Source organism: Orbicella franksi, chromosome 15 (assembly GCF_964199315.1).
Source record: "Orbicella franksi chromosome 15, jaOrbFran1.1, whole genome shotgun sequence".
Lineage (NCBI taxonomy): Eukaryota > Metazoa > Cnidaria > Anthozoa > Scleractinia > Merulinidae > Orbicella > Orbicella franksi.
This window is the reverse complement of record NC_138159.1, coordinates 15,733,777-15,759,352: the sequence shown is the minus strand read 5'-3', so window position 1 is coordinate 15,759,352 and position 25,576 is coordinate 15,733,777. Positions and strand designations below refer to the sequence as shown.

General features: G+C 37.8%; 1 protein-coding gene across 2 annotated transcripts in view; it reads right to left on the bottom strand.

Moving 5' to 3' along the window:
- LOC145469389 (myosin-IIIb-like) overlaps positions 1 to 23,574 on the bottom strand; it is a 41,994-nt gene extending 18,420 nt beyond the window's left edge. Inside the window, exons 1-25 of one of the 2 annotated variants that reach the window (XM_081453092.1) lie at positions 23,426 to 23,574; positions 19,865 to 20,160; positions 17,162 to 17,266; positions 16,875 to 16,974; positions 15,459 to 15,681; positions 14,049 to 14,114; positions 12,246 to 12,336; positions 11,130 to 11,230; positions 10,214 to 10,301; positions 9,395 to 9,511; positions 8,663 to 8,767; positions 7,914 to 7,997; positions 7,584 to 7,619; positions 7,181 to 7,295; positions 6,801 to 6,852; positions 6,221 to 6,319; positions 6,014 to 6,125; positions 5,763 to 5,892; positions 5,582 to 5,653; positions 4,931 to 4,995; positions 4,221 to 4,297; positions 2,855 to 2,996; positions 2,292 to 2,372; positions 1,370 to 1,442; positions 1,054 to 1,148 (exon numbers count right to left, since the gene is read on the bottom strand). In XM_081453092.1, the coding sequence (XP_081309218.1) occupies positions 1,054 to 1,148; positions 1,370 to 1,442; positions 2,292 to 2,372; positions 2,855 to 2,996; positions 4,221 to 4,297; positions 4,931 to 4,995; positions 5,582 to 5,653; positions 5,763 to 5,892; positions 6,014 to 6,125; positions 6,221 to 6,319; positions 6,801 to 6,852; positions 7,181 to 7,295; positions 7,584 to 7,619; positions 7,914 to 7,997; positions 8,663 to 8,767; positions 9,395 to 9,511; positions 10,214 to 10,301; positions 11,130 to 11,230; positions 12,246 to 12,336; positions 14,049 to 14,114; positions 15,459 to 15,681; positions 16,875 to 16,974; positions 17,162 to 17,266; positions 19,865 to 20,160; positions 23,426 to 23,531 (2,631 nt within the window). In that variant the 5' untranslated portion in view covers positions 23,532 to 23,574. Of the gene's footprint in view, positions 1 to 1,053; positions 1,149 to 1,369; positions 1,443 to 2,291; positions 2,373 to 2,854; positions 2,997 to 4,220; positions 4,298 to 4,930; positions 4,996 to 5,581; positions 5,654 to 5,762; positions 5,893 to 6,013; positions 6,126 to 6,220; positions 6,320 to 6,800; positions 6,853 to 7,180; positions 7,296 to 7,583; positions 7,620 to 7,913; positions 7,998 to 8,662; positions 8,768 to 9,394; positions 9,512 to 10,213; positions 10,302 to 11,129; positions 11,231 to 12,245; positions 12,337 to 14,048; positions 14,115 to 15,458; positions 15,682 to 16,874; positions 16,975 to 17,161; positions 17,267 to 19,864; positions 20,161 to 20,256; positions 20,906 to 23,425 lie in introns of those variants that run through there. The other variant, XM_081453093.1, reaches the window with a different exon arrangement.
- Positions 23,575 to 25,576: the final 2,002 nt, after the last annotated feature.

Here is a 25,576-nt window from a genome sequence, read left to right as displayed (position 1 = left end):
TCAGAAAAGCAACAGCAACAAAAGACAAAAACGAAAAAAGGACTGAAGCAAGTGTCTCAGTTTGCCTGTTAATACCTATGGCCCTGTGAGTTGAATTTAACTAATGAGTACTTGGGCATAAAAAATTGAAGATCGCCGGACCGAGTGACTAGCACAAAGCTGACTCACTATTAAAATATATACCAGGCCCCAGTTTTTCGAAGGTTGGATAACGCTATCCACGGGATAAATCGCTGTCCAGTGGATAAGTGTTAACAAAACAAACCACGCTATACACTGGATAGTGATTTATCCGGTAGATAGCGTTATCCATCTTTCCAACAACCCTACCCTGTATGATAACTTTCACGAGCTTATCCTTCAAATATTTTTCCCAACACGCGCAGTTTTGAAAATTGGGGAATATCACTCGGATGTTCCCCAGTTTTAGCTGGGGAATATTCAGTCACTTGACGCGTTTAGACCAATGGCGCGAGCGGATATATCTGAAGGACTATTTAACAATTAGATTATGAGCTCCAGATTTCTATGAGGTGATAGTTGATGAGGCCGAAGGCCCAATCAACTATCGCCTCATAGAAATAGAGAGCGAATAATCTAATTGTTGTAGAGGAATTCTAACTGAGATTTACTTCAAGTAACAATTCCAATATTTCTGGTCTTGGTATTAAACTTCGCGCTTTAGAGAATTCGCGAGGACTGGATTGTCCATTTGACATTTGCAGTTGTGTACACACGTTTATCAGTTTCTTTCAAAAATTTCGAGCTTGTTTAATTCAAGAAACCGTAAATGCCCTCTCAGGAATTTGATTATCCATTTGTTTCTAAATGTTCTTTCAAAACTTCGGAGAAACGAGAAAACGTTGCAGTCTTGTCGACCACACCAAGCCACCGCACGCTAATGGCTGATAGTGTGCAATGGCTCAGCCAATCAGATTACAGCATTTGCATTAGTATACTAGTAGAATGCTACTAAAAAACAGTTATACATGAGCTTCACAAATACACGCTATGTCATGGTATAGTTACGGTAAGACAAAACCGTCAGCTTACCCGCCCAGCGTAATGTACAATGACAAATGATGGATACAGATGGTTTTCTTTGGGTCGCTCATAATGCGGACCTTCGATGTTCTTGTGAAATTTTTCTGTGGATAGGAAAAGACCATTGTTTTGTTAACGCGCAAAATGTAAGCTGCCTCACATATAATGATTAGGAAAGGGAATTTTCTTAATAAATCAGGAAATTTGAAATTTGATTAATATACATTTTCTGGTTAATATTTAAATCAATTCTCCCAATCAGGGCCGGTAGAAATGCATGAAGACCTGAAAGGAGATTTTGCATGTTGATTAGTCCTATACTTACCAACAAGTGTAGAGTCGGTGGCCTTAGGAAAACGACTTTCTTCATCTAAGAGAGCAAGTATGCCAATGGGTTTCTACCATAAAGAAAAAAAAAAAAGATGTTCTCTTCAAAAAAAAAAAAATGAAAAAAAAATTATGGTTCATAAAGTCACACAAAGCAAATTTATTCAAGGACAATTCAGAACTATGCGAATCATAAACAGGACTGAAAAGGTCACTGCCCTCAATGGACACAGGTAATTTTATTAATCATAAAAATTACAATTTCTTCGATTTTGATTGGTTTAAAAACTCTTATTTTCCACTAATTCACTTGCTAAGTTGTTATCGGACAGTTTGTTATTGAACAGTTTGTTATTGGACAGTTTGTTATCGGACAGTTCAATAAGCCAATCACATTCAAAGTTGTAGTTTAAATCAACCACTCACATTCAAAGTTGTAGTTACGTGCGTGTGCGCGCGCTTGCTTTTGTGTTTTTGGCGCCTAATTGCCGGCAGGAGGCGCGGTGGCCTTAGAATGTTTGCATCTCCTTTGTAGGTATTTTAATGCAAATTTTCCCTTTCTTTCATAACTTGGCTATTCTTCTTTTCTCGGAAATTGTAATTTTTATGATTAATTGGTAATAAGACTTCGTGTCGTCCAATTCGGTCTGTAATCATACTCGTGATAAACAAATCGGACTCCCGCTGCGCGGTCGTCCGATTTTGTTATCACTCTTACGATAACAGATCGAATTGGACTCCACTCAGTCCTATTACCATTACTTAACACACAGCAGGTATTTTCAAGTCTCGAAGTCGGTGTTCGCAAAAATCCCTGATTGATTTAACCAACAATCGGAAACTGTTCGGGTATTTTCACGGGGATGTACCAAACATGACAACTCCTTAAGACAAGGAAAATTCGAGAACGCAAGGTGTACCTGCAGAAACATATCAAGAACAGGCCTGTTGTCGGTGAACGTAATTCGTTCAAGAGAAATCCCTTCAACACGATACTCTTCCTGAAAAACAAAACAGAACAACAACTGAAGAAGGGCATAACAAGCAGGGTAAAGTAAGTGTCTATAATTGTATTTTCAAGTACACCAAGAAAGCAAGATTACAGCGGGAATAATATAGAAAAAACCCTGCAATTCAAGTTACCTTTAAAAGCAGAAATTAATCATTTGTTTGGCGTTGCATTTGCTGCGCTTAGCTTGGTGCAATAATCACTTAGAGCATACCGGGTTCTCTAGCCAATCAGATTGAAGATATCACCTTCTTAAACCAATCAGGTGCAAGAACAAAATGTCTTACGAGACTTTTCCCGCGCTCGCCGCTCTCCAGCGGTTACCTTTTCCCGCGCTTACCACCTGGTTGCGTGTTTGACTTTGATTTCTGATTGGTTTATTCTGATTATGTTTGCTGGGTAACTAGACTTGAATTGAGCAGAGGTTATTGGAGAAAAGAAAGAAATGGAGCAAACCTAATACGGAAAACTTACCAACTCCCAAGAAAAAATTTGCTGGTTGAAGTAGAACTGAATCTGTTCGTTGGCGATGTTTATGCACAGCTGTTCAAACGAATTCCGTTTGAAATTTTCAAAACCAAATATGTCCAGGATTCCAATTCTGTAATCATTGTCTCTGCAAAGCAAAACAAAGGAAAATGCGTTGTTAAACATCGCTGGAGTAGCACACGAAAGAAAGAAAAACTAATATAATTTTGACAACTAAAAAAACATTGATGCAAAAAGCAGTTACACATAAAATAGAAAAGACAACTCTTAATTCTTAGCTATTTTAGGGCCTGTTTACAAGGAGAGAGCGTTACCCTAGCACTCACACATTTTCTCTTTTTTCTGCGTCGTGTTTTCAAGGCAGCTAGGGTTACCCTATCTGCGTGCTAGAGTTACCCTGGCATGCGGTTTAGCTTTTTCCCTTGTAAACACTCCAGGTAAGGTTAACCCGCCTACCCGGGCTAACTTTGTAATCGTTTCCAGACCCTTTGAGTGTAACCGCGCATTAACATGTCCCGGGTTGTAGGGTTATCCTACCTGTAAAATTTTGCTTGTAAACCCGGGCTATCTTTTGCCCTCCAGCTCCTACTAGGGTTAACCCGCTTGCTAGGGTAACCCTCCCTCCTTGTAAACAGGCCCCTAAGCATATCCGACGGGAAGAAATTCTAAAAACAAAAACTCCCCAGGCAGGACCCAGCGTCTCTGAGAAAAAGTTACATTCAGTCTGGAATAAAATCTTTTTTTACAGTCTCAGGCCCTGTCCACATTACGCCGGAGGAATTTGAAAACGGTGGTTCCACTCTGAAAACGCATCAAATGCTCTCCGTCCAGTTTAAAAACCCAAGTACAATCACCGGTCATTTTGGATTTGTGTTTGAGACAAACTCGGTTAAGAAAATCACATGATTATCGTGAGGCCATTGTCTTCGTAAAGCTCCGTTTTCAAAATGTGTTTCTGTCCACACGAAAACCAAAGGTCGGCGTTTACAAATTCCCCCGGTTTGAAGAGCGTTTTCGAAAAGTTCCGTTTTCGTGACGGATTAGTGTGGACGGTAGGCCTAACCGTAGAAACAAAGCTAAATTTTCAAATTTCTCCAGCGTGGTATGGAAGCGCCTAAAAAGGGGGATGAAATTTAACAAGGGTCTTGATATCTTGGATTCGAAGACACTTTCTCAAAAAACGTATAAAAATGCCTACAAGGGACGCTGAAAAAGAGTTGCATCCAGTCTTGGATTAAGAACCTTAGCTTTTTGTACAAAAGTCTCAGAAGGGGAATGAACTAAAACAAGGATCTTGATTTCTCGGATTAGGATCACACTTTATAAGAAATACGCCTTTAAAAATACTTACACTGGACGTCGCCTGTCAGTTCTCAGTAATGCGTTAATACGGTGAACAATCCAGCTAAACAGCTTGCCATAGAGTGCCTGAAAATAACAGCACATACTGTTTTAGCTGTACAAAGTTCCGAACATGCATCCAGGGGTCGTTTCACAAACGTTTGCATTCTTAGCACACGAGCCTATATCTGAACCAAGAGAAGATCAACGTAAGAGTGTTGATCCCCCAAATAGGCTCATTGTGGTTTGCTTACTAAACTGTCAAAAACCGAATGAACGGCAAAAGAATAAACTACCAAACGAGCACAAAGGAAACGAAAGCCCAACCGAACAAAAGTACGGCTGAGAGTGCAAAAAACATCTGTGCAATGACACGCCTTTTGAAAATCAAAACATGTAAATGACTTTTCACCAAATTTCCCGCCATTTCGTCTCAGGTAGTTGCGAGAAAGTCGCGTGGGCTGTCCACGCATCGCGCGAGTAACATCCTCAGAAGAACTGGGTACCATGGCTAAAAATAACTTAAGCGGGATTACCTTGGGTACAAGTCCTATATGGGGGATTCACTATCTTACCTTGATAATCTCTTGTTTGAACTTATACTTGATGGAAAGGTAATAGTGTTTATAGGTGTGGGAAGACGGAGGACTAGGAAGTGTGCCTCGTTTTATGATTGTGTTGAAAATTTTGTCAATGTGTTTTCTCTACAACTTAACTTACCTTAGCCATTCCATCTCGATAATCAACTGCTTGATCTACTGAGTTGTTTCTGACGATGGTCTCTCCTGGAACACAATCAAAATCAGCGATGAACGAAAGCGTAAACTAGACTTCATGTGACAACAACAACTTTATTTGTGCCCATTTTGCAACACACATATCTAATTTAAAACAACTTTCCAATTTACTGTATGTCTACAAAACATTGGGTACTGACCGCCAGAAAGAACTATTATGGGCTAGAAACACACGGCACCTATCTTTACAGTACTTGATAGAGCAATTTCCACTCGAGTGTCACAGGTAAATAATATTTTCTTTGGATTTGCAATGCTCAGCGATTGGCTTAAAAAACTCGCGCCACTTTGTCATCCAATCAGAAGTAAAACCAAAACCAATCGTGACGCGCTCGCACAGTTTTTCCGCTCTTTTTGTCGTCAACATGTATTCAGTGCTTCGAGTTTTGATTCGTTCACTGTATTGTCTGTGTCCTTTGTGATTGGCTAGAGTGATTACTTTGGTCTTGGTTTTAACACACGCAATTGAAGACCACTATGTACGATAGAATTTATCTGACTAAGGCCACAATCATATTTGCAGTGCCCTTTGGTGTTCGTATCACTTTATTAGAGGATTTTTCAATTCTCTCACCTCTAGTCACATTGCTGTTCGTTGTTAGAGCATCTCTGAGTTCCACTGCATTTATTCCCAGTAGTGAGGAAACTGAAATAAAACATTGACTCAAATATACCACCAACTTCTCCAAACTAAATTAAAAGAAATCTACGGCAATCGGTTAGGAGAATTTAACTCTTAATCTTGCCGTCCATACCTATAAGTAACACTTGTGGATTGTTGACCATGCTCTTGTCACTTAGATGTGAAACAGACTCGTCTTCAGTGAAGCGAATGTCTCCGAGGTGAATGATAGCGGCCAGGACCGAAAACAGTTGCGATACTTCCTGTTGTGAACAAGATCAAATTTTCACAAGTTAGGAAGGCACTTTGCATTTCAAAAAATAATGAAAGGGTTTTTGCACCCGAAATATGTTAACTTTGTGAACTGTTTGCAGTTTTATTCACCTCATGACTGAAGCCAATGATGTCAAAACATCTTTGAACTTCTTCAAACTTTCGCCTGTTACCAAGCGTGCACACCAAGTCTTGTAGGTTTCTTCCTCCTGTCTGGAGGTAGCTGGACAACAAACAAAAACAGAGACAGGTTACTTCACCCTCGGTTAACAAATTAGTAGTTATTGCTGTTACATCTTGAATAAGAGAGTTACTCACTGGTGTTGTGAATACAACTTGAATGAATATTTCTCCAATTTCTTGTTATAAGCCAGACCCGCAATCATGTAATAAAATATGTGGAAATTCCTCTCTCCACTGTTGATGCACAAACGTTAATACAGAAGTCATCAGTAACTTGCAAGATCAACTTGTAATTTCTACTTACAGTATCAGTACAATATCATTTTGACAGATGAGATTAAAGCTACAGTCAAACCTCTCCACAACAGCCACTTTGGGGACGGAGGAAAGTGGCCGTTGTAGAGAGATGAACCACATCCGGCACTGTGATTGGCTACCTAACCGGGCAAGATGGTGCTGTCTTGCCTGCTCAGGATTACCTACTGTGTCCCGCAAGAAATGAGTGTTCTTTTTCCATATAATAAATGCTTTATTGACCAAGCTTGTTCAGTCAAGATGGCTGGATATTGGCTTCGTTCTTTTTTGCGTGTTCATGGACGCATAGAAAAGTACTTGACCAATATTCAACCATCTTGACAGAAAAAACTTGGTCAATAACTCATATATACTAGACTAAATAACAATTAAAGGAATGTCATGTTCATTGTTGACTCACCTTGACTGTGATACAACTCTGGATTTCTCTAATAAATACTCCGACAGCACACCTTAAAAAGTTAATAATAAATTGTTAAATTTTCACTGACCAATTACTAATGGTTCTGAGACTAGTGATTGACCAGCTGACTGACTTAGACCGACCAATTGAAAGAAAGACGGATGAACAAAGAGACAGACAAACACACTAACTGAGTGACTAACTGACTGACTGACTAACGGACTGACTTACTGACTTGCCAACTAACTCAGACTGACTGACTGACTGATCAACAAACAGATTGATAGAATGATTGACATATACCATTTCACTGTTGAAATGTAACAACTTACAAAGATACAAAAAGTCTTCCAAAGCATACATAATGCTATGCTTACCTCCTGTAAGGGCTCCATTAGATGTGAAATGAAGTTCTAAGTATTTTCCAAATCTGCTGGAGTTGTCATTTATGACTGTCTGTGCATTCCCAAGGGCTTCCATAAGAGGATTAACCTGCCAATCAAATACATACATGTAGAGCAAAACAAACAAGAAAAGCCCTCAGTGGCTTATGTCTATGAGTGGTATGTTAAGTTCTCCTACAAATGTCCTGAGCTCACAGCATTTGCAAGAGAGCTTGTATTTAGTTACATCAATTTGTAAAACTATAGGCTAAAAATAATACTTGGCTTTTAAGTTTACTTCACTAGATTATGTTACAAAATTGTAACATTAAAAAGGGAGATCTAGAGAGCTTGTTAGTTAATGAGATGTATCATGTGTCAGCTTTGTAACACTCACCTGAAGAATCTTTTCCTCTAATGTTCTGTTTCCAGCCTGGGTAAAAAACAAAAATTCATTACTTCCTTGCTTAATCACACTGTCTAATAGATGCTTTCATATGAACAAGGAGCACAGATTACATGTCACAGGGCTTTCATTAACAGGCAGGCACTGAGCAAATTGACCAGTTGTTAGGATGATTTTGCCCGTCCAGTTTGACCATCTAGAATAGTGTTTTTCCTATGTCAAAGTTCAGTTCAGAAAGTTTTGCCAGACTGTGAAAACCAGTTGCCCTCCTGTTGAAAAAGTTAATGAAACTCCTGATGTCACCATGGTAACCATACACACCTTTCCGAGTTCAGCCAAGTGTCGTACTAAATAGTCAGCTGACACTGTTTTCCCAGATCCGCTCTCCCCACTAATCAAGCAGCACTGAAAAGAAAGGAAACTTATTTATTAAAGGTATAAATAATAAACCCAAGTCGAAGAGTGGCAGAAGTGTTCTTTTTTCTTCTACTGAAGTGAAAAAGTTGTCACAGTACTCAAAGCAAGTGAGATAAGAAAACCTTCTAGCTCAGCAGAGATGCCATTGGCAATATGATCAATACAACAGGCATTTTGTCAGCTGTGTTGCCGGACAGTTTGCAACAGCCTGCCTATTACAAGTGAAGTGTCTAGCTTGTCTAAGAAGGAAAGGCAAATAAGGTAAAGCGAAGTCTGCATACATTAAAAAGCCAAGTGGGCCATCAGACTGGAGCTTATCCCGGTTTCTGTCACATGAAGTGACTAGGAATAATACTCCCTCATGGATGGGATGCAAGTCTATTGCAATGCACACATGGTGGAGAGAGGCACTGTGAGAGTTAAGTGTCTCAGATGCCCAAGAATACAACACAATGTCCTCGGCCAGGGCTAGAAGCCGGATGGCTCGATCCAGGGTCAACCATGAGGCCACCAAGCCTCCATAAGAAGGAAAGGCATAAGGTTCAATCTCTCAGTTTCTCTGAATCCCACTGGGCCTGTCTATGCTTCACGCACACTGCTCAGTAGGCACAACATGCTGTATTACATGGAGTAGCATTTCAGGCATTTCCTACCTGTGGATTCTTGTTATGTATCATTGCCTGATGCGTCATGTCAGCTACCATGAAAATGTGAGGGGGTAGAGTACTCTTGCGAGAGTTTTTGTACAATTTTGAATGCTGCAAAGCAAATAGAGGCATTTCTGTTCAGTACTGTAGATAGCTGCAAGTACTTTGTAATCTAACAACACCTAGGGTAAATTTAATTATGGAAAATTGTCACTTGATGAGTGAATATTACACTAAACAAGTACAAGAGTATTTCTACTCCAACCTGGATGGGATGCTAGTTGTCTGTAAGGTTAACCCCACATGCCTGGTCAGATTTAGTTGAAACACATGCAAATGTTTCAAATTTTGATCATAGCAACTAGTAAAAAAAGTGTGAAAACCCCTTTCCACCTTTCAATGTTAGAAAATGGCAAAATGCAATCATATGTCTGTTCAAAGTGTTTTGTCAACATTGCTCAGTGGTGGGGTGGGGCAAAATGCATGAAAGCTGTAGTGTTTCAAGAATTATGACAAGGCTTGCAGCATTAAATTTGCTGTTACAATGTACATAGCTGTTATACGTCTGGGTACAGAGCACTGTAAGGGTAAAGTGTCTTGAACAGCAATTAACACATTCAAATAATCCAGTGCCCAGTGCGTTAACCATTAGGCAACTACATCTACTGTTATTGCCTTATTGACTAGTCAATAAGGATATTTTTTTGTGTGGAGACAAAAAAAGATCTGCTAACTCACTTCAGGTCCATACAAGTTCAGAGTCCGCAGAGGGTTAATGGCTATTAGAATATCACCAACGTAAGTGTAGATTTGATTGTTCAGATATCTTTCCAAGAGATGACTAAGGATAATGTCCTGTTCACAGAAATGAAAAAGAAAAAGAAAACAGTCAATTAACTAAGGCATGTTAATGACTTAAGTCACAGATAGCAAGTTCCAGAAATGATGGCAACATTAGCTCTCAGAGCTAACTGGTGTTGATCTTGGTAGTTCCGAGTTCAACTCCTTGGACACACTTGTAAACAGCCAACTGGTCTGCCTCATGCCAGTTAGGACTTTTAACCATGTTATGTTCTTTGACATTATGTATTTCAATGTGCTACCACCGGCCCTGAAAAGCCCCCTTGGGGAGTGGTCTTGGAACCACAAAAATAGTAGCTCGAAACTTTAACTGGAACTCAGTGTTTCCAGTGCAGTGAAGGGGTGGCAAATGGTCCTTCAAAAACCATCAGTCTTTTCCTTGAATTTCACGGGTATCGCAGTCTCGTTTTCTTTAGCAGTTATGTGTGTCTCCCGGTCTGATTTTATTCCAGGCTAAGAAAGTCTCAAAATACCAATTTGTTTGTTTGTTTCTTATAAATGAGGTTTGAATGTCTAACAACCTGAAAGTCTCAAGCTCACATTTAAAACACTGAATTTTCGGTCTCGTAATATTGAAGAAGTCACTATGTCTCAGGCTCGCCAAGAAAAATGCTAGTCTCACCTTCTCGCAAAGTCTCACATTTACCAGCAATCACCACCCCTAAGTGAAACAGACAGACCAATGCCTAAACCTACCTCTGTAAGACTTCCTAGCTCTGCTAAGTTGTCAACCCTCAGCATCAGGCTGTTACGCTGTGGATCCTTCACTTGTGCTGCTAAAGGACTAAATAACAATAACACTTGTAAACTAATGACTAATGATGTTAAATTTGTTCCTCAGAAAACAAACAGTGATTTACAAGTACTAGATAGCAATTCTCAAAAGTATATATGAGCAAGACAAACAAACATATTCTAGTTTGGATCTTTTTTTTTTTTAAAGGGGCACACAGTCAACCACCAAGTCTGAAATAAGAAATAGTCATCATGGCAACATGTAAAGAACAGGTCAAAGCAAGCCAGGATATGGAAAATCAAAAAGTGAAAAAAAGCATATTAAAAGGCCAAGGGTCTTGAGAACTGTGCATTATAACCACCCACATTAATTTCCGACAACTTCTTCTCCCACTACCCTTCTTCCATTCCTCCACTCCCAGCTCCCCACCCTCTGAACTGACAATGAAATTTAGCCAGATTTCCATTATTGATTGAAGAACACGAAGTTTAGAGCATATCTGTCAATTAATTTCTTTCAGAAAATACTGAACATTTTACTCAGAGTAACTGAAGTCCTGAAAAATAAATACTGCACTATTTAAATCAATTTTATCCAAACTAAAAGTTAGTATTAATAATCCTTTTTCTATTGTGCAAATATTTGGGAACTGGTTTATTCATTAAACTTGCAGTAATATTCATAAAATAAAGCTAACCACTAACTGCTATCAACAACATGTATCGTCATACATTTGCCCACAGGTTTGAGTATAACATACTGTGTTTAAACATGTTGTCAATATTATAGTCATTTTTCATGATTAATTAATGAGGTAAGGTTTCTAAACTGCAATAATACTATGATCATATAATTACATGTGACACAAATTCAAACCTTGACACGTGCTCTTGCTCCTTCTCATTGCTGGCCTCGTCCATGATGCCATCCCTTCCCTGGTACTGATTATCCATCAGATTCATCAACTTTCTCCGCAGCTGGAACATTTTGTACAACGTTGATTTAGAAAACAAATGCCCTATTCTCAATACCACTGTTTGAAAGTTCTTGTATGCCCAAACACAATTATACTTAATTAAACATTTTCACACTAAAACCTAAAATTAAAGTTTTGATATGTGTAGCAATACAGTATATGTACTACAGGGTACACGTAGACAGAACATGCACAGTCACAGAACTGAACCATTTGACATTCCCACTTTTCCATTAAAAGGGTTACAAACTAAGTTGTCGAGAAAAACACATTTACACAAGAAAAAATTTTCATTAAAAATTCATGAAAAATTAACATATCAGTAGGTGCAGTTATAACGACATAACAGACAACTAATATGCATCAATAGCAAGCAATTCCTCAATTTATTTTCCATCTGTAAAATATAAGCTCTACTATTCCTTTGGCTGTTTCTTGTTCACAACATTTATAAAATTTACAGCTTGAACAAATAGCCACTAAAGAAATATTATCTAACTCTACATGCAAGGAGATTTGTCTAGTAAATGATTCAAAACAACTTTTTAAGGAATTGAAGATTTTATCAAAATTCCACAAGAATCCAACCCAAAACCAAAAAAGTGAACCTTGGCACCTAAGTAATGATGATGATAATGACAATTTATCAGGCATGTCATTAAGTTTTGAGTGACATGCTACCTTGATCTTTGCACCTTTAAGAAACTTGTAATTTGTGTCTTACATGTAACTGTAACAACAATAGGCAAGTTTTGCCCTAAATGACAACCCTGGATGATAATGATCAGAGAGTGCACAGAGTTTGTGCTTGCACAAGAAGAATTGGCCAGACAACAGGTTGTTCATTATGAGGATCAGGCAGTAAAATAAATATGTTACATGTATTAGCTAGTTGGGAGGTCTGTATCGTGAAAAACTACAACCGAGGTCTTGAAAATGCTGCTCAAGGCCGCAGGCTGAGGGCAGGCAATCATAGCCGAATATTTCATCATAAATAAAATAAAATATTAACTTACAGCCTCTCTCTTTTGTGGCACCCATTTGACAAACACATGACCAAGCATATCACTTGCATGGGCTCTCGATTCAAAATCTTTTATTAAACATCTGTAACAAAAAAATGCTAAGTTTGAGATTGAGGTATGTAAAGATGGGGTCTGCGTCAGAGCAAGTGGCCCATACTGCCAGCGATTATCCTGGTTTCTGTAACATGAAGCAACTAGGAGTATTTCTACATCCACCTGGATGGGATGCAAGTCTATCACAGGGTTACCCCCAGCATTAAATATGTTGGTACCTATTTATGAACCTGGGCAGAGAGAGGTACTGTGAGACTAAAGTGTCTTCTCCAAAAACCTAATGCATTGACCCCTGCAAAAGCTCAAACTTGAACCACTCAATCCAGAGTCCGCCATGCTAATTATTGGGCCACTACACCACCAAGATTGAAGTGCTAACTAGTAAAAGAGTTAAATGCTATTACTTTGATTGTCAGTACATCTCAACGATATCTGTGGCTCTACAAAATTCCATGCAACAATTCATAAAACAAGGAAGTTTGTCGAATGACCAGATGTATTATTTTGTCACTTTAATTTAATCAAAAATAAATACTCACTTTTAGTTTATAGACATGTTAATACCTTTTTCTTTGTATTAGACGTAATTTAATTATTATGTTAACTTTAAAGTGGTACTATGATCAAATTTTTACCCCTTAATTTTTTAGGTGTATCGCATAGAATTCCATGGAAGAATAAAATTGCCCATTACCATTTTTAAATATCTGCATCAGTTCCGGAAATATTTAAGTTTGAAATATGTGTAAAATATGCAAATGAGATGACTGATGACATCATACACTCAACCCGATATTATATTAAGAATATAAATAGAGCTATCTCTCTCAGTCAATTTGCAGCAGAATCTATTGAAACTTGGTAGGTTAATAGTTCTACAGGAAACACAACTATGACTATAAAATATTCTGTTCCCATGGAAACTCACTCTTTTCCAGTCCCCACCCACTTGAGTTCAATATGTTAGTAATTTTCAGCTTAAAAAACTTTAAATGAGGCCACGCACTCTAGCTAAAATATTTATATGCTTGCTGGATTGTGCATATGAGACACCATTAGCAAATGTCAAAATAGATCACCAAAGGTGGCCAGAAAAGTCTTTAATATTCGGGAGGTCTGGAACCCATTATGGTGCCATGGTAACAAAACTGTTACATTCATATTGTGGAACACATTTAGTAGAGTCTTACTGCAAAGAATCAAACATTTCTGATACAAATTGGCTGAGATATCTCTCTTCATCATATATTTGATCAAAATTTGGTTGAGTGTATGACGTCATCATTTGACTAAATTGCATATTTTAAAAACTTGAATATCTCAGGAACAAAAAGAGACATTTGAAAATAGTAAACAGCATTTTTCTTCTCATATAGACTACTTGTTTCTGTTTTAAAATGGCTTAGATAGGAGAAATGCAATTTTCATCATAGTACCACTTTAAGTTCCCAGCTAGAGTTGAAATATTTTGCTTTTTTACCTAATCACTATTGAAGGGGTACATGGAAAAAGACCCTAAGTGACTTCTGATAGACTGCAAGATTCTCCTAGCAAATTGCTTTTCACTTCCTTGTACAGAAAAGGGCAATTTGACATGAGATCAAGAGTCATTTAGGGCTTTTTTCCATGCACCCCTTCACTTGTTCAAAGTGACTGATTTATGCTCAAAGTATAAAATTCTCCTGAACATCTGACGATTATTGACAGAATGTTTTATAAAAATTCAAGAAAACTACTTACTTTGCGATAAAATCCCTGTACTCATGAGACCATCTCTCTGGATTTTTCATCGATGGTGACTTGCTCCTAAATATCAACAAAGACGAAAATGGTGGCAATGATGATGAAAAAATATTCCCACTGGTATGTTTACCAAGACTGGGAATGTTTCATTGGATAGTAACAGTAATGCGATCTTTTAATAACCATCCCTAATCTATACTTGATATCTCTAGTTATGAGGTGGTATCCTTATGTACACCATCTCAAAACTTCAAAATTTACAATTTTTTTTTTCTGATTAGCGTAAATCCTCTATTAAGGCCCCCCTCTCTAATAAGCCCCCCATGGAAGAAAGTTACTAAGCCCCCCTCCCCTGCCCCCTTGTTCCATACAATCAAGTTAATAAATGATAGACTGTATTTGTAATGTAATCACAACTGTAACACTTCATGTGGACTGATTCGGTATGGTATATTCACGAGCTGAAAGTTTGAATTTGGTTTTGGTTTTTGGCTGCATAACCTCCAACTTCATACTAAACATACAGTGGTTGTTGCCCTGGTCCAAAACAGGAAGTAGGTAAGCATAACCCTAGTCAGTTTCTTCCTCTTTTTTGATACTAGTAACGTGTTTCGCTAGGAATTAAATAAGCCCCCTCTCTCATAAGTCCCCCCCCCCCCCCTTCAAAAGTGCATAAAATAAATAAGCCCCAGGGGGGATTAATAGAGGATTTACCGTAATAATAACTATCCAGTACTAAGTGTAATAAACTTTTTTAGAGCGATTGTAAGTTGAGTGAGAGTCTTAGAGTGGTTTTCAATTGAGTGTCGAAAGTAATTAGAGAATTACTTTGGTTTTGGTTTTGGTTTTGATTTTACTACGGTTTGAGATTAGCTGAGTAGTCTAATTGGTAACTAATTGGTTTGGTTTTGGTTTTATGACACTCAATTGAAAACCGCTCTGAAGGTAATCAGGCAATTACTTTGGTTTTGGTTTTAGTCTTACCACTGTTTGAGATTAGCTGAGTAGTCTCAATGGTAAGTAATTCGTTTGGTTTTCGTTTTACGCACTCAATTGCAAATTGCTCTATTATAGCTTAACCTATTCAAATTTATTAATTTCAACACCTTAACCCAACCATGTTTTACAACCTTTGACTAATTTTGATTCAGCAACAACATAACTTACACTTAGTATTTTTACATTTGGTATTTTCCCAAAATTTCGTGACCCTTCAATTTAATTAGTTAATTTAATTTTCATTTCATTATGATGAGTAATTTTGGAGATTTCCAACAAAACTTCTAGAATTTTATCTAAACTTCAATTACCTTCAATTAACATCAAACCACTTTAAGTTTGCATATTGTATTACATGTAAGTTGTCTAAAAAGCAGAGTTGACCTGAAGCTGGTGGTATGCACTCACCTTGGAATTTTAAATAACGCCCTCATGGGATGTTGATCAGACAGTGGCGTGACACCATCGGCAAGTTCAATGGCAGTGATTCCCAGTGACCAGATGTCGCAGCGGACATCATAGCTATAATCCAACTGTTGTTCACAAGCTATCACTTCAGGGGCCATCCAAAATGGGGTACCTACTGATGAGTTCCGCCTCATGAGAATGTTTGAAAGCTCTGCTGACACACCTAGAGGAACATGCAATTTAAGAGCAATCACTTAGAATCAGCATTCAGGATCCTTTTGTTTATAATTTTTTGTCAGGATGATGGCCTTCCTACACCAAATAGCCGATTTATTACTGTGTTGAAATTGTAGTGGTTTGAAAAAGAGATATTCAAAATAATATGAATTGAAACAGTCTGAACAATAATATTATTGATGAATACTGACTCATGCATATTTTATTTATAAATAAACTAGACGATTACCATTCAGTTTGAACGATCAGCTTAAAGATTGAATGACAAATCAAATATAGTTAAATGAAATTTAACATAGTTAACGACTAGGAGCTAGTCTGGTCAGTAGCATTTTTATAGGCGGTTGTTAGTGTCTTGGCGGACTGTGAGCGTTTGGTTAGCGTTTGGTGCATTCTGTAGCGTTTGATATAGTTCAATGAAATTTTACATAGTTTATGACCAGGAGCTAGTCTGGTCAGTAGTGTTTTTTTTGTAGGTGTTTGATAGTGCCTTGGCCATCTGTTAGCATTTGTTTAGCATTTGGTGCGTTCTGTAGCGTTTCCAACACTCATATGGTCATGAGAGCCCTGGGGCTGACATTGTCCTGCCGTATTTTTGGTTAGTACATGTGTTGTCGTCCCATGTGCTCGCAGTGTGTTCATCGCTCTGTTAGTGTGGCGTTGTGAATTGAATTATAGTTTAGCGGTTCTCGGCGTTCCCTCGCTATCCCCCCCCCTTTTTTTCAGCATTTTTTTTTTTCCACCAATGCCATCTGGCTTGAGTGTGATGGGTGCCTGTGGGGGGCTTGGTGCGGGGGGCTCGTGGCTTGGTTGCGGGATGGGCAGGCCAGTCGGATGTTCTAGTGCCTTGGGGATGTGACTGCGGTTACAGCCCCCGGGCTTTGTAGGCACCTTCCCTCCACTAGTGACTTGGGCGTTAATTGTGATTTACTGACTGGCTGATTGACTGACTGACTGACTGACTGACTAACTGACTGACTGACGAGTACTCTGACTGGTAGACTGACTGACTGACTGACGGACTGACTGGCTGGCTGGCTGACTGACTGATTGGCAGACTGACTTACTGACTGATTTGTTCAATGACTTGTCACTGAATGCAACCAACTGACCAACGAACCAACCAACTAGAGAATTCAATATCTTAATGTGTGCTAATAACTATTATTTATTACTAACCAAAATCAATTAATCTGATTTCTGCACTGTTTGTTAACATAACGTTAGGGCCTTTGATGTCCCTGTGCATAACATTGTGTCGGTGGAGATGTTCAATTCCCTGAAAAAAAAAAAAATCATGCAGAGATTGATTTAATATAGATAATTGTATTATCTGTTGTGAATATTATTACAACAACTACTAGTAATATATAACTAGACACCGCTTCTTCAAATACAATTATTAAATAATAAACAAAATATTGTTCATGAAGAATATAACAAAATTTGCAAAATGTTGTTTTTACCTTAAGTGTTTCATAAAGGATGTAGGCAATTAGATCTTCATCCAGATATTTCCCTTTCTTCCTTAAACTCTTCACAAGGTTTGTCACTGATCCACCGCGGCAGAGCTGAAGTTGAAGAACGGCTATGTTAATATGCTGTATGTGCATTAAAACAATCTCCAAACTGCTGCAAGTCAATGGTGTAATAATTTGACAAGAGTCAAGTAATTAAGCAGAGCTTGCCAAGCATTTCTATTTGAGTTTGATTCAGATGTCCAAACATTTTTGTTACATGTTTCCCTAATGTGCCACGAGAAACGTCCTTCAAATCATAAGTCTGACATGGTAAGAGGATGAAAACCCACAACGTATATTGTAAGGTGACACTACAGTGTGAGAAGAACAATAGCACACTTAAATGAATATTGTTCTATTAAGTGCATGCATGGCTATCCTGTTTTTTCAAACTTTTATAGTAAACCAGTACCGTTTATTACTTGTTGATTATCTAGTAACCACCATGTGGTAAAATATTAGGTACAAATATAGTTGTTGTTGTTGTAAATTAGAAAATAGCTCAAAGAAAATACACCTGCTGATTGGTTAAAAATTGCATTTCTATAACTCGACAGAAACACAGAAAAGTTGTCGTAGTCATGTCATTCATTATTTTGTTTCTGCTCATTTTCTAAAAAAGAGAGAAAGCAAAAAGTTTGGGAGAACTGGGAAGAGCTGAGGAAACACTCACTTGATAAAAATCTCGAACTCATAATCCAATAATTTGTTGAATAGGAACACTCGTAACATTATTATTATCATTATCACTATCATTATCATTATCATTATCATTATCATTATCATTATTACTATTACTATTACTATTAGTATTACCAGTAGTATGGCCTGTTTTCCCACGGTATTTCTCATTCTCACAAACTTCCACTCACATTTCTATTCAACAATTAGATTACTTTTATTGAGAGATAGTTGACAAGAGTGCAACCCACATAAACTATCATGCACAGAAATCGAGAGTGAATAATCTAATTGTTATAGTATGATTCTACTAGTTTTAAAAAACTTTGTCTAAATCCTCCAAGAGGGTTCATACCCTTTTTCAGAAAAAGATTTCCACAACTTTTCCAGAACTTCTCCTGGTCTCAGAATGATTTTTCCAGGACTCTAATGTTCACATTAACCCTTTCACTCCCAAGATCACAATGTTAATTCTCCTTACTGTCTGCCATACACATCATATTTTTTTACTTGAGTTAAACAGATTTCCAGAACTTTCCAGGACCATAAGCTTTTTTCAAGGACTTTACAGTCCTGGAAAATGCCACAATAAAAATCCAGGACTTTCCAGGTTTTCCAGGACCCGTACCAACCCTGTTCCTAACAGACACTTTGAATATGCAAAGAAGCAGCCATCATTGTTTTTAACAACTGCATACTACTAGGCTACTGACTGTCTAAAACTGAGTAGATAGTAAGTAGCATCGCCAATAAAAGACTGGCATTTGTGATAAGACAATAGTAGATTTGTACTAAAACCCGATAGAAACATGGAAAATGTTTCAAATATTTCTTAATTATTAACCACTAACCAGGGTTCTCATTAATTTAGGGAGTTGAGGGCTTGTTTCTTCAAGCAGACAGCTGACACTGATTTGAATCCTGAAGGGACAAGCCTCCAGGGAGGTCCGGGGTATACTCCCCCGAAATTTTGAAACTGACAGGCTCCGAAATGCTGTTTTACACATTCTCTTGAAGATACTTCCTAAACCAAAATCAGCTTTGGAAAAGATCAAAGTGCCAATTTTTAAACCTACACCACACCCTGACCCTATGCGCCTTCTCTAGCTACAGCCTTGATTGTCGTGAGACTGGCTAAGGAACAGTCAAGGTTCAGGACTTGCATTCCAAAAAAAAAAACATGTTTACCCTAAATCATTCTTTACAACTTACACTGTATTATTTCATGAAAAGTAGGTTGCTCAGAATTCAAAGTAGTCAGTTTTTTTTAGCTGGCAGCCAGCACTCAAAAAGAACCTTGACTAATCACCACTCACCGACTAAATTGGATTTTCTTATCTGTTTACTTAGTAAATAGCATCATGGTCTCTGTTCTTAGATTGAGTTCAATTTTCCAACCTATTTGTAATTCTTTTATTTTTATTGTTTTTTTATCCTTCTTTCGCAAACTGAAATTTTGTAAATATGTACTGTACTGTGAAAGCTTAACAGCCTCGTAACAGAGCCGAGAAATTACGCTCTTACGCCAATGATAAGATCTATATTTTATGCCTTGGGTTCGCATATATTATTAGGTAAACCTCGAACAACCAAAATAAACAAGTATCTTGACAACTTTTGTCGAGTCTTTAAGCGTAATCTTCTGCAAAGTTTCCAAAGAATTTAGCAGAACTAGAAAGAATTAATATTCCTCGGCTTAAGACTGTTTCACGCTAATTAAGAGCTGTTTTCTTTGCCATCTACTAATCAAACCGATATTTGTTTCGTAATTATTAAGCTTACACATTTCACTGAAACGTGAAGTTCAGCTGAAATAAAATCTACAAATCGTTGATTGCTCCAACGAACACTGGTTGTAAATACATGGGGTTCTTCTCAATTTCGGTCTTTCTGACTATAAGATAAGCTTAAATAAACCAAACACTACCTTTGAAAAGAAATCTCTAAATTATAACAGCAATATCCCACCTCCATGACAAGCCACAATTGGTCATGTCTTTTTGTGTCTACATTAATAAAAGCTCCATGAAATCCAGCGATGTTTGGATGGGTAGAATACTTCGTTAAAATCTCCAGCTCCGGTAGAACATCTTCGATCTTCTCGTGAATGGAATCTATAACCTTCGCCGCTGTTATTTCGCCTGTTGTCTTGTTCTTTGCCTTGTAAACTTCGCCATAAGTTCCTTCGCCGATGCTCTCCACTAATTCCCAATCCTTTGGCGGACCAAGTCCTTTTAGACTATCGGCTCGCTTGCCCATCATGGCTACAGAAAAAGACAGATAAATTAACTCAAAATTAACTTAAAATCGGCATCAAAATTAGCAATAATGGTTTACAAACAAGCGCTCCTAATCTTTACCATACAGCTGTTCTTCCCGCGTGAATGAATACCCAAGCATCATAACAACTTTTACTTCGTAATCTACGCAGAAATGAGCGAAAAAGTTGTTTTTTCTCGCCGTTAAGGTTTATCACACAGGTTGAGAACGTCTTCGAGGTAAAACAGCTTTGTCCATCTCAAAGTCTCTTGCAGTTACGCACAGCTGCAAGCGAAGCTTTCGATAATGTGGTTCTTTATGCAACGTTGACAATTAACATGCTTCATTGCCAATTACGAGCATAGCAGGTATATTTTTGAACTATAAGGAGCTGTAGTCGCTTGTGTCAGCATTTTTAGATCACTTAAAAAATCAAATGTAGATAGAATAAGGCGAAAACTCCGTGCTCAGAAATATTTTGATATCCGCTCGTGGATTTTCGCGGCATCTGGTCCGCTTTTAAACTGGTGCCCAGGCTCTTCACAAAACTTGGCGCTTTCGCGCGATGTGACGGAATGTTTTCTGTCATCAACAGTAATAGGTTTGAACCAAGAGAAAATGAGATTTGAACTCAGTTTTATAAAGATCAGAAGTAAAGTATATTAGTCTTGATGCAGCGTAACATGACAGTCATTCGCAACACTTAAACTTAATATTTCCAGTTACGCACAAAAGAATTTGAAAGAAACAGTGTCAGTAAAATGTCTCTGGTAAGGGAGGGAGATCAGATCCATCTAGTGTTCTCTGCAATGGTTTTACTTATAACACACACGAGAACCGCAGAACCTATGCCATAAACAGGGACCGCGGAGACCATTTCAAAGTGGTAGGGCTATATCAAAAATCTGGCCAATACATACAAACGCTAAAAAGATTGGTGTTTCGCCATTTATTTTGCATTTGCGCGCCATCCGGAGCCATAGAAAATAAATCCCAGCATGCAATAAAAGTGGTAGGGCTATGCTTCCCCTTTGCTGTCCCTGATATGATAAGCATGTTAAAGGTCTGTTATATCATTTGATTATAAGCATGGTCAGTACCAGAACTCCCTTATTATGGCCTGGCTTCTTTCTTTAAACAGAACAAAACAGAAAACTGGACTGAGAGACGAGACGGTCAAAATTCAAGTTGGTTTCGTAAACCTGTGTGGAAACTTGGTTGAACGAGTGTAAAGGCACAGTAGTGAAACACGTGTTACGATTTGCTTCTGTGAACATTTTAGCCTAATTACTGTCAGAATAAACCTACTCTAAGTTTGTCAGAATAAACACTACGGTCGTTCCACGCAAAATTATACTTAACTAAGAAAAACCGCAAGAATTATATTTTAACACACAAACCACGATATTGAAATTTAGGCTAAGCTTAATTTGTAGACGAATATTTAGACCATCTCTGCACCTGACAACTTTCAAACTCAAATTTCGAGCTGTCCATGAAAATCAGTTTCATAGAATCAATTCAGCTAGGATGGTATAAATGCATGCTTGTAGGTCGGAATTCACTCCGTTAAATAACACCAGTGTGCTACAACAAATGTAGCAATAATTTATCACTGACTCAGCAGCTGATATATAATAGCTTGATTTTATTAATCGGCACTGTAAGTTTAAAGATAAGTAATTTTAGCTTTTTTTCGAGAAACTCTTTTGGTTCACGAATAACACAATCATTGACATCATTTCTCGAAAAGTCTTAAGCTCCCTCCCCCTACCCGCACCCCCCGGAAAAAGGCGAAAAGGCTAACAACGACCAGTTATGATTTACTTATGATAAAAAATAAATATCAATACAATACAATATATCACAATATCGCTTACAAGTGTTTTTATATTGAAAAATGAAAAGCTCATCATGTCGCGAGCATGGGACAAAGAAAAATCTGTTTTCATGTTGTTTCATGACTTGTTGCATATATCAGCACAGTGCAAATTTAAGATCGCGAAAATCGGCATGTATGCCGAAGTAACCATCCGAAAACAGCAATACAAGGCTGCATGATTACACACGAAAAAATTGTACCTTTAGTTGTAACTTAGCGCTATGGTTTTGTATGTTTTGTTAGCCGTATAAGGAAGAGCGGACTACCCGAGTTTATTTTTACGTTTTAGAAGACTCGACATCGCTACGCAGCGGTCAGTAGAGTGGCTGAAAGTTGTGCGGCAAATATGTCAACCGGTTACACATAGTTCACTCAACTGTCCAGACTATGCCGGAGAAATTTGAAAACGCAGCTTTATTTCTACAGTTACGCCTTCCGTCCACACTAATCCGTCACGAAAACGTAGCTTTTCGAAAAGGCTCTTCAAACAGGAGGAATCTCAAAATGTCGGCTTTGTGTTTTAGTGTTGACGGAAAACATTTGATGCGTTTTTGGATGGAAAATTAAAACGCCGTTTTAAGTCAGTTGACATATTTGCCTTAGTTTTCTAATCATTTTCTTACCTTGTAATAAACTCAGCGACATTACACCTGGTCGGCGCTAACGAAACTTTTGTTTTTGGAATAGATAATGACGTGTCGTTAGTGTATTATTATCTCTGTCGCTTTCTTAGAAGTCTTGTAAATACAGTTCACTTCTCCGATGGTCTCTCCGGTGGGGGTCTTCGTTATAACCGCGAGAAAAAATAATTTTAGCGCAATACTGAATAAGTGTTAACCTTATCTTGCTGGGTAAAGAAATATATATTCAGTTGGCTATTATAAATTATACATATCGAGTCTCGATTTCGCCAAACTGAATAATGCAGTTTTCTGTTCACTTATGACAGGAAGTTCCATGCGAACCCGTTAAGTTTAATAGTTCAATGGCTTTGAAAGAAATTTTGAACCGAGATACTTGTTTTCGCCGCTTTGCGCCCCAAAAATTTACCAAGGATTAGAAAAGCGAAAAACTCTAAACCAGGGTACAAAATGATAGAAAGAATTCAATGAAAGAGGTGAACTCTAAGAGGATAGTCAGTTAGATTTTTGAGATCAGAACTAGTTGGCAATAAAATAATTATTATACTACGAAAAAAGAAGCCATTATAATTCAGTGACTTTACATGCAAAGTCGCGCATATACACGTGCCTGAAAGTTGGTTTACGAACCATACTGACATACATAACATAACAGCTTTATTTAACCAACGAGGAATGAACTTTTTACAGTTCTAACGTTTCTAATTTTCCATTTAAGACATGTTATCAAAGGTAATATGCGCTTACGTGTCTTTGGTGTTGATCCATTGCCTCTGAAGTTATCTTCTGCCGCTCCACCTTCTTGTATCCGTCTCAAACTGGACTGTTTGTACTTGTTTACTCGTTTCGGCATAGCCAGACAATCTTTTGAAAACTTGTAACGCGAACGACGAGTTAAAAATACCTCCGTTGCATAAATTTGCGATTCTGTCTCAAGTTGCTTATCGGATTAAACTTGTCACCGTTAGAAACAACATGATTGGGCGAAGTGGAAAAATAAGTCCTCGCGATTGGTAAAGTTGTTCAACAGTGTGTCTCGTGCAAGTCCAAAATATGTTTGCAGTTATTATTCATCTTTATTCACTTCAAGAAACAGTTCATCGCCATTAATTCACCGGCCAACCATAAGCCACAAACTTACAAACATCATCCATAATTTACAACGTTTAAATGGGACGATGACTAAAATTTATTTGTGATATCAGGTGTTGTAAATTTTAGAATAGCTAGAAACAGTCGTAGGCATATATACGGTATATTGAATATGACACTTATAACGAGTAAATTCGAGTTCCAAAAAAACTCTCACTTGGACTGAATAGGCATGACCAGGAGATCGATTTGCCAGTTACATGCGATTTTAACACTATGATCGTCAAAGAAAAACAATAAATCTTTATTTGACACGTTTCCAAGATGATCACGCAGAAGACAGTATCTTAGCGACAAAATGTGTACTCTTAGCTCGTTTAATTTAAGAAAGAATATATCAATTAATGATTAATTGGTTTTGATGAACAATATAATTAAACCTGGGGGACTGTTTGGTAAGTCGTTTACTTTCTGGCCTAGTTAGCGATACGTTGGCGACCTTTGCACTAAGAGTTGTAATTGCTTATATTTTTCTTTACCCTTAACGCTGCAAACATTGCAAAGCTCAGTCTGCTGTCCAGTCACGGTGTTACTGACTTCTAAAGGGTTTCCATGTTTCTTGCCTGATACACTTTACTGGCTTGAAAGTTAAGTACATCAAGTAAGAAATGTAAATTTGGTTTAACAACAAGCTGTATGTCTAGTTCGTTCTCTTGTTTACCCATGAAGTATGTAACGGTTTTAGGCACTTGCTCTGAAAACACCAGCCAACGAATTAAAGAGCGAACATTTTACCTAGCTTGAAATCGGACCTGTATAATTGTTTTCAGCTCGTCTGAACTCGTCGACAACTTACTCCACCTTGCTTTTTTTTTTCTCAATTCAATAATTAATCAAGACGAAGATGGTGCCTATAAAAATCGCCTCCTTAGATACACGACCCCTCAAGCATGTAGTGCTTAAACGATAATCGTGTTTTAAATAAAGGATTTTACTTTACTTTACTTTACTTCTCGATCCCTCCGGCAAAATTAATGATAGCATGTTGACCGCGCCAGCATTTGTTTACCTGTACATTGTCACATATAGCAGCATGGAATCACTTGTTTACTTTTGTTGATCCTGCTATAATCACAACTGAGTTAAACAACATTCACTAATAGTCAGTGGTATATATACGTCAAGTAAAAATTTAATCCGTATTAATGGAACTCACTTGAACATTCTCACTCCGTACATCAGCTAAAAGCGCCGCGGGAAAATAAATACAGGGAGACAGAGGTGAAGTCGATTGGACCTATGTTTGAACTTATATAAATTTGCGAAGTTTTAATGATAAATTTGCAAAGATTGCTCTCACAGTACTTTTTAGTAATCAGGGGTGTAGCCAGCCATTTTTTCCATTTAAGCCAAATTGTACAGCACAAGTCGTATATCAAATTTTGCCAACGTCCCCCCGCCCCCAAAAAGAAAACAACAGTCAACTAAATTTTCGTGCGCAAAAATATTTCAAAGTTCTGCTTTGTTAATAACCTTTCAGCATTTTTTATGTATAAGATTGAAAGTAATTATTTTGTTTTTCAAAATAAAACGTTGATATAGCGGCTATTCGCTATTGGATAGTAAGAAAAAGAAAATATGGCCTTTCGGCTACTAAAAAAAAAATGTTTACAGAATTCGAAATTTAAGCCCGTGCTTAATGGCTTAAAGGCTAGCTACGCTCCTGGTGATAAACTAGCGTGTGAAAGGAAAATGCGTTGGAACCCGCCGGGCTGCTCGATCTGCAGGATGAGGCCCCGAGTTTCC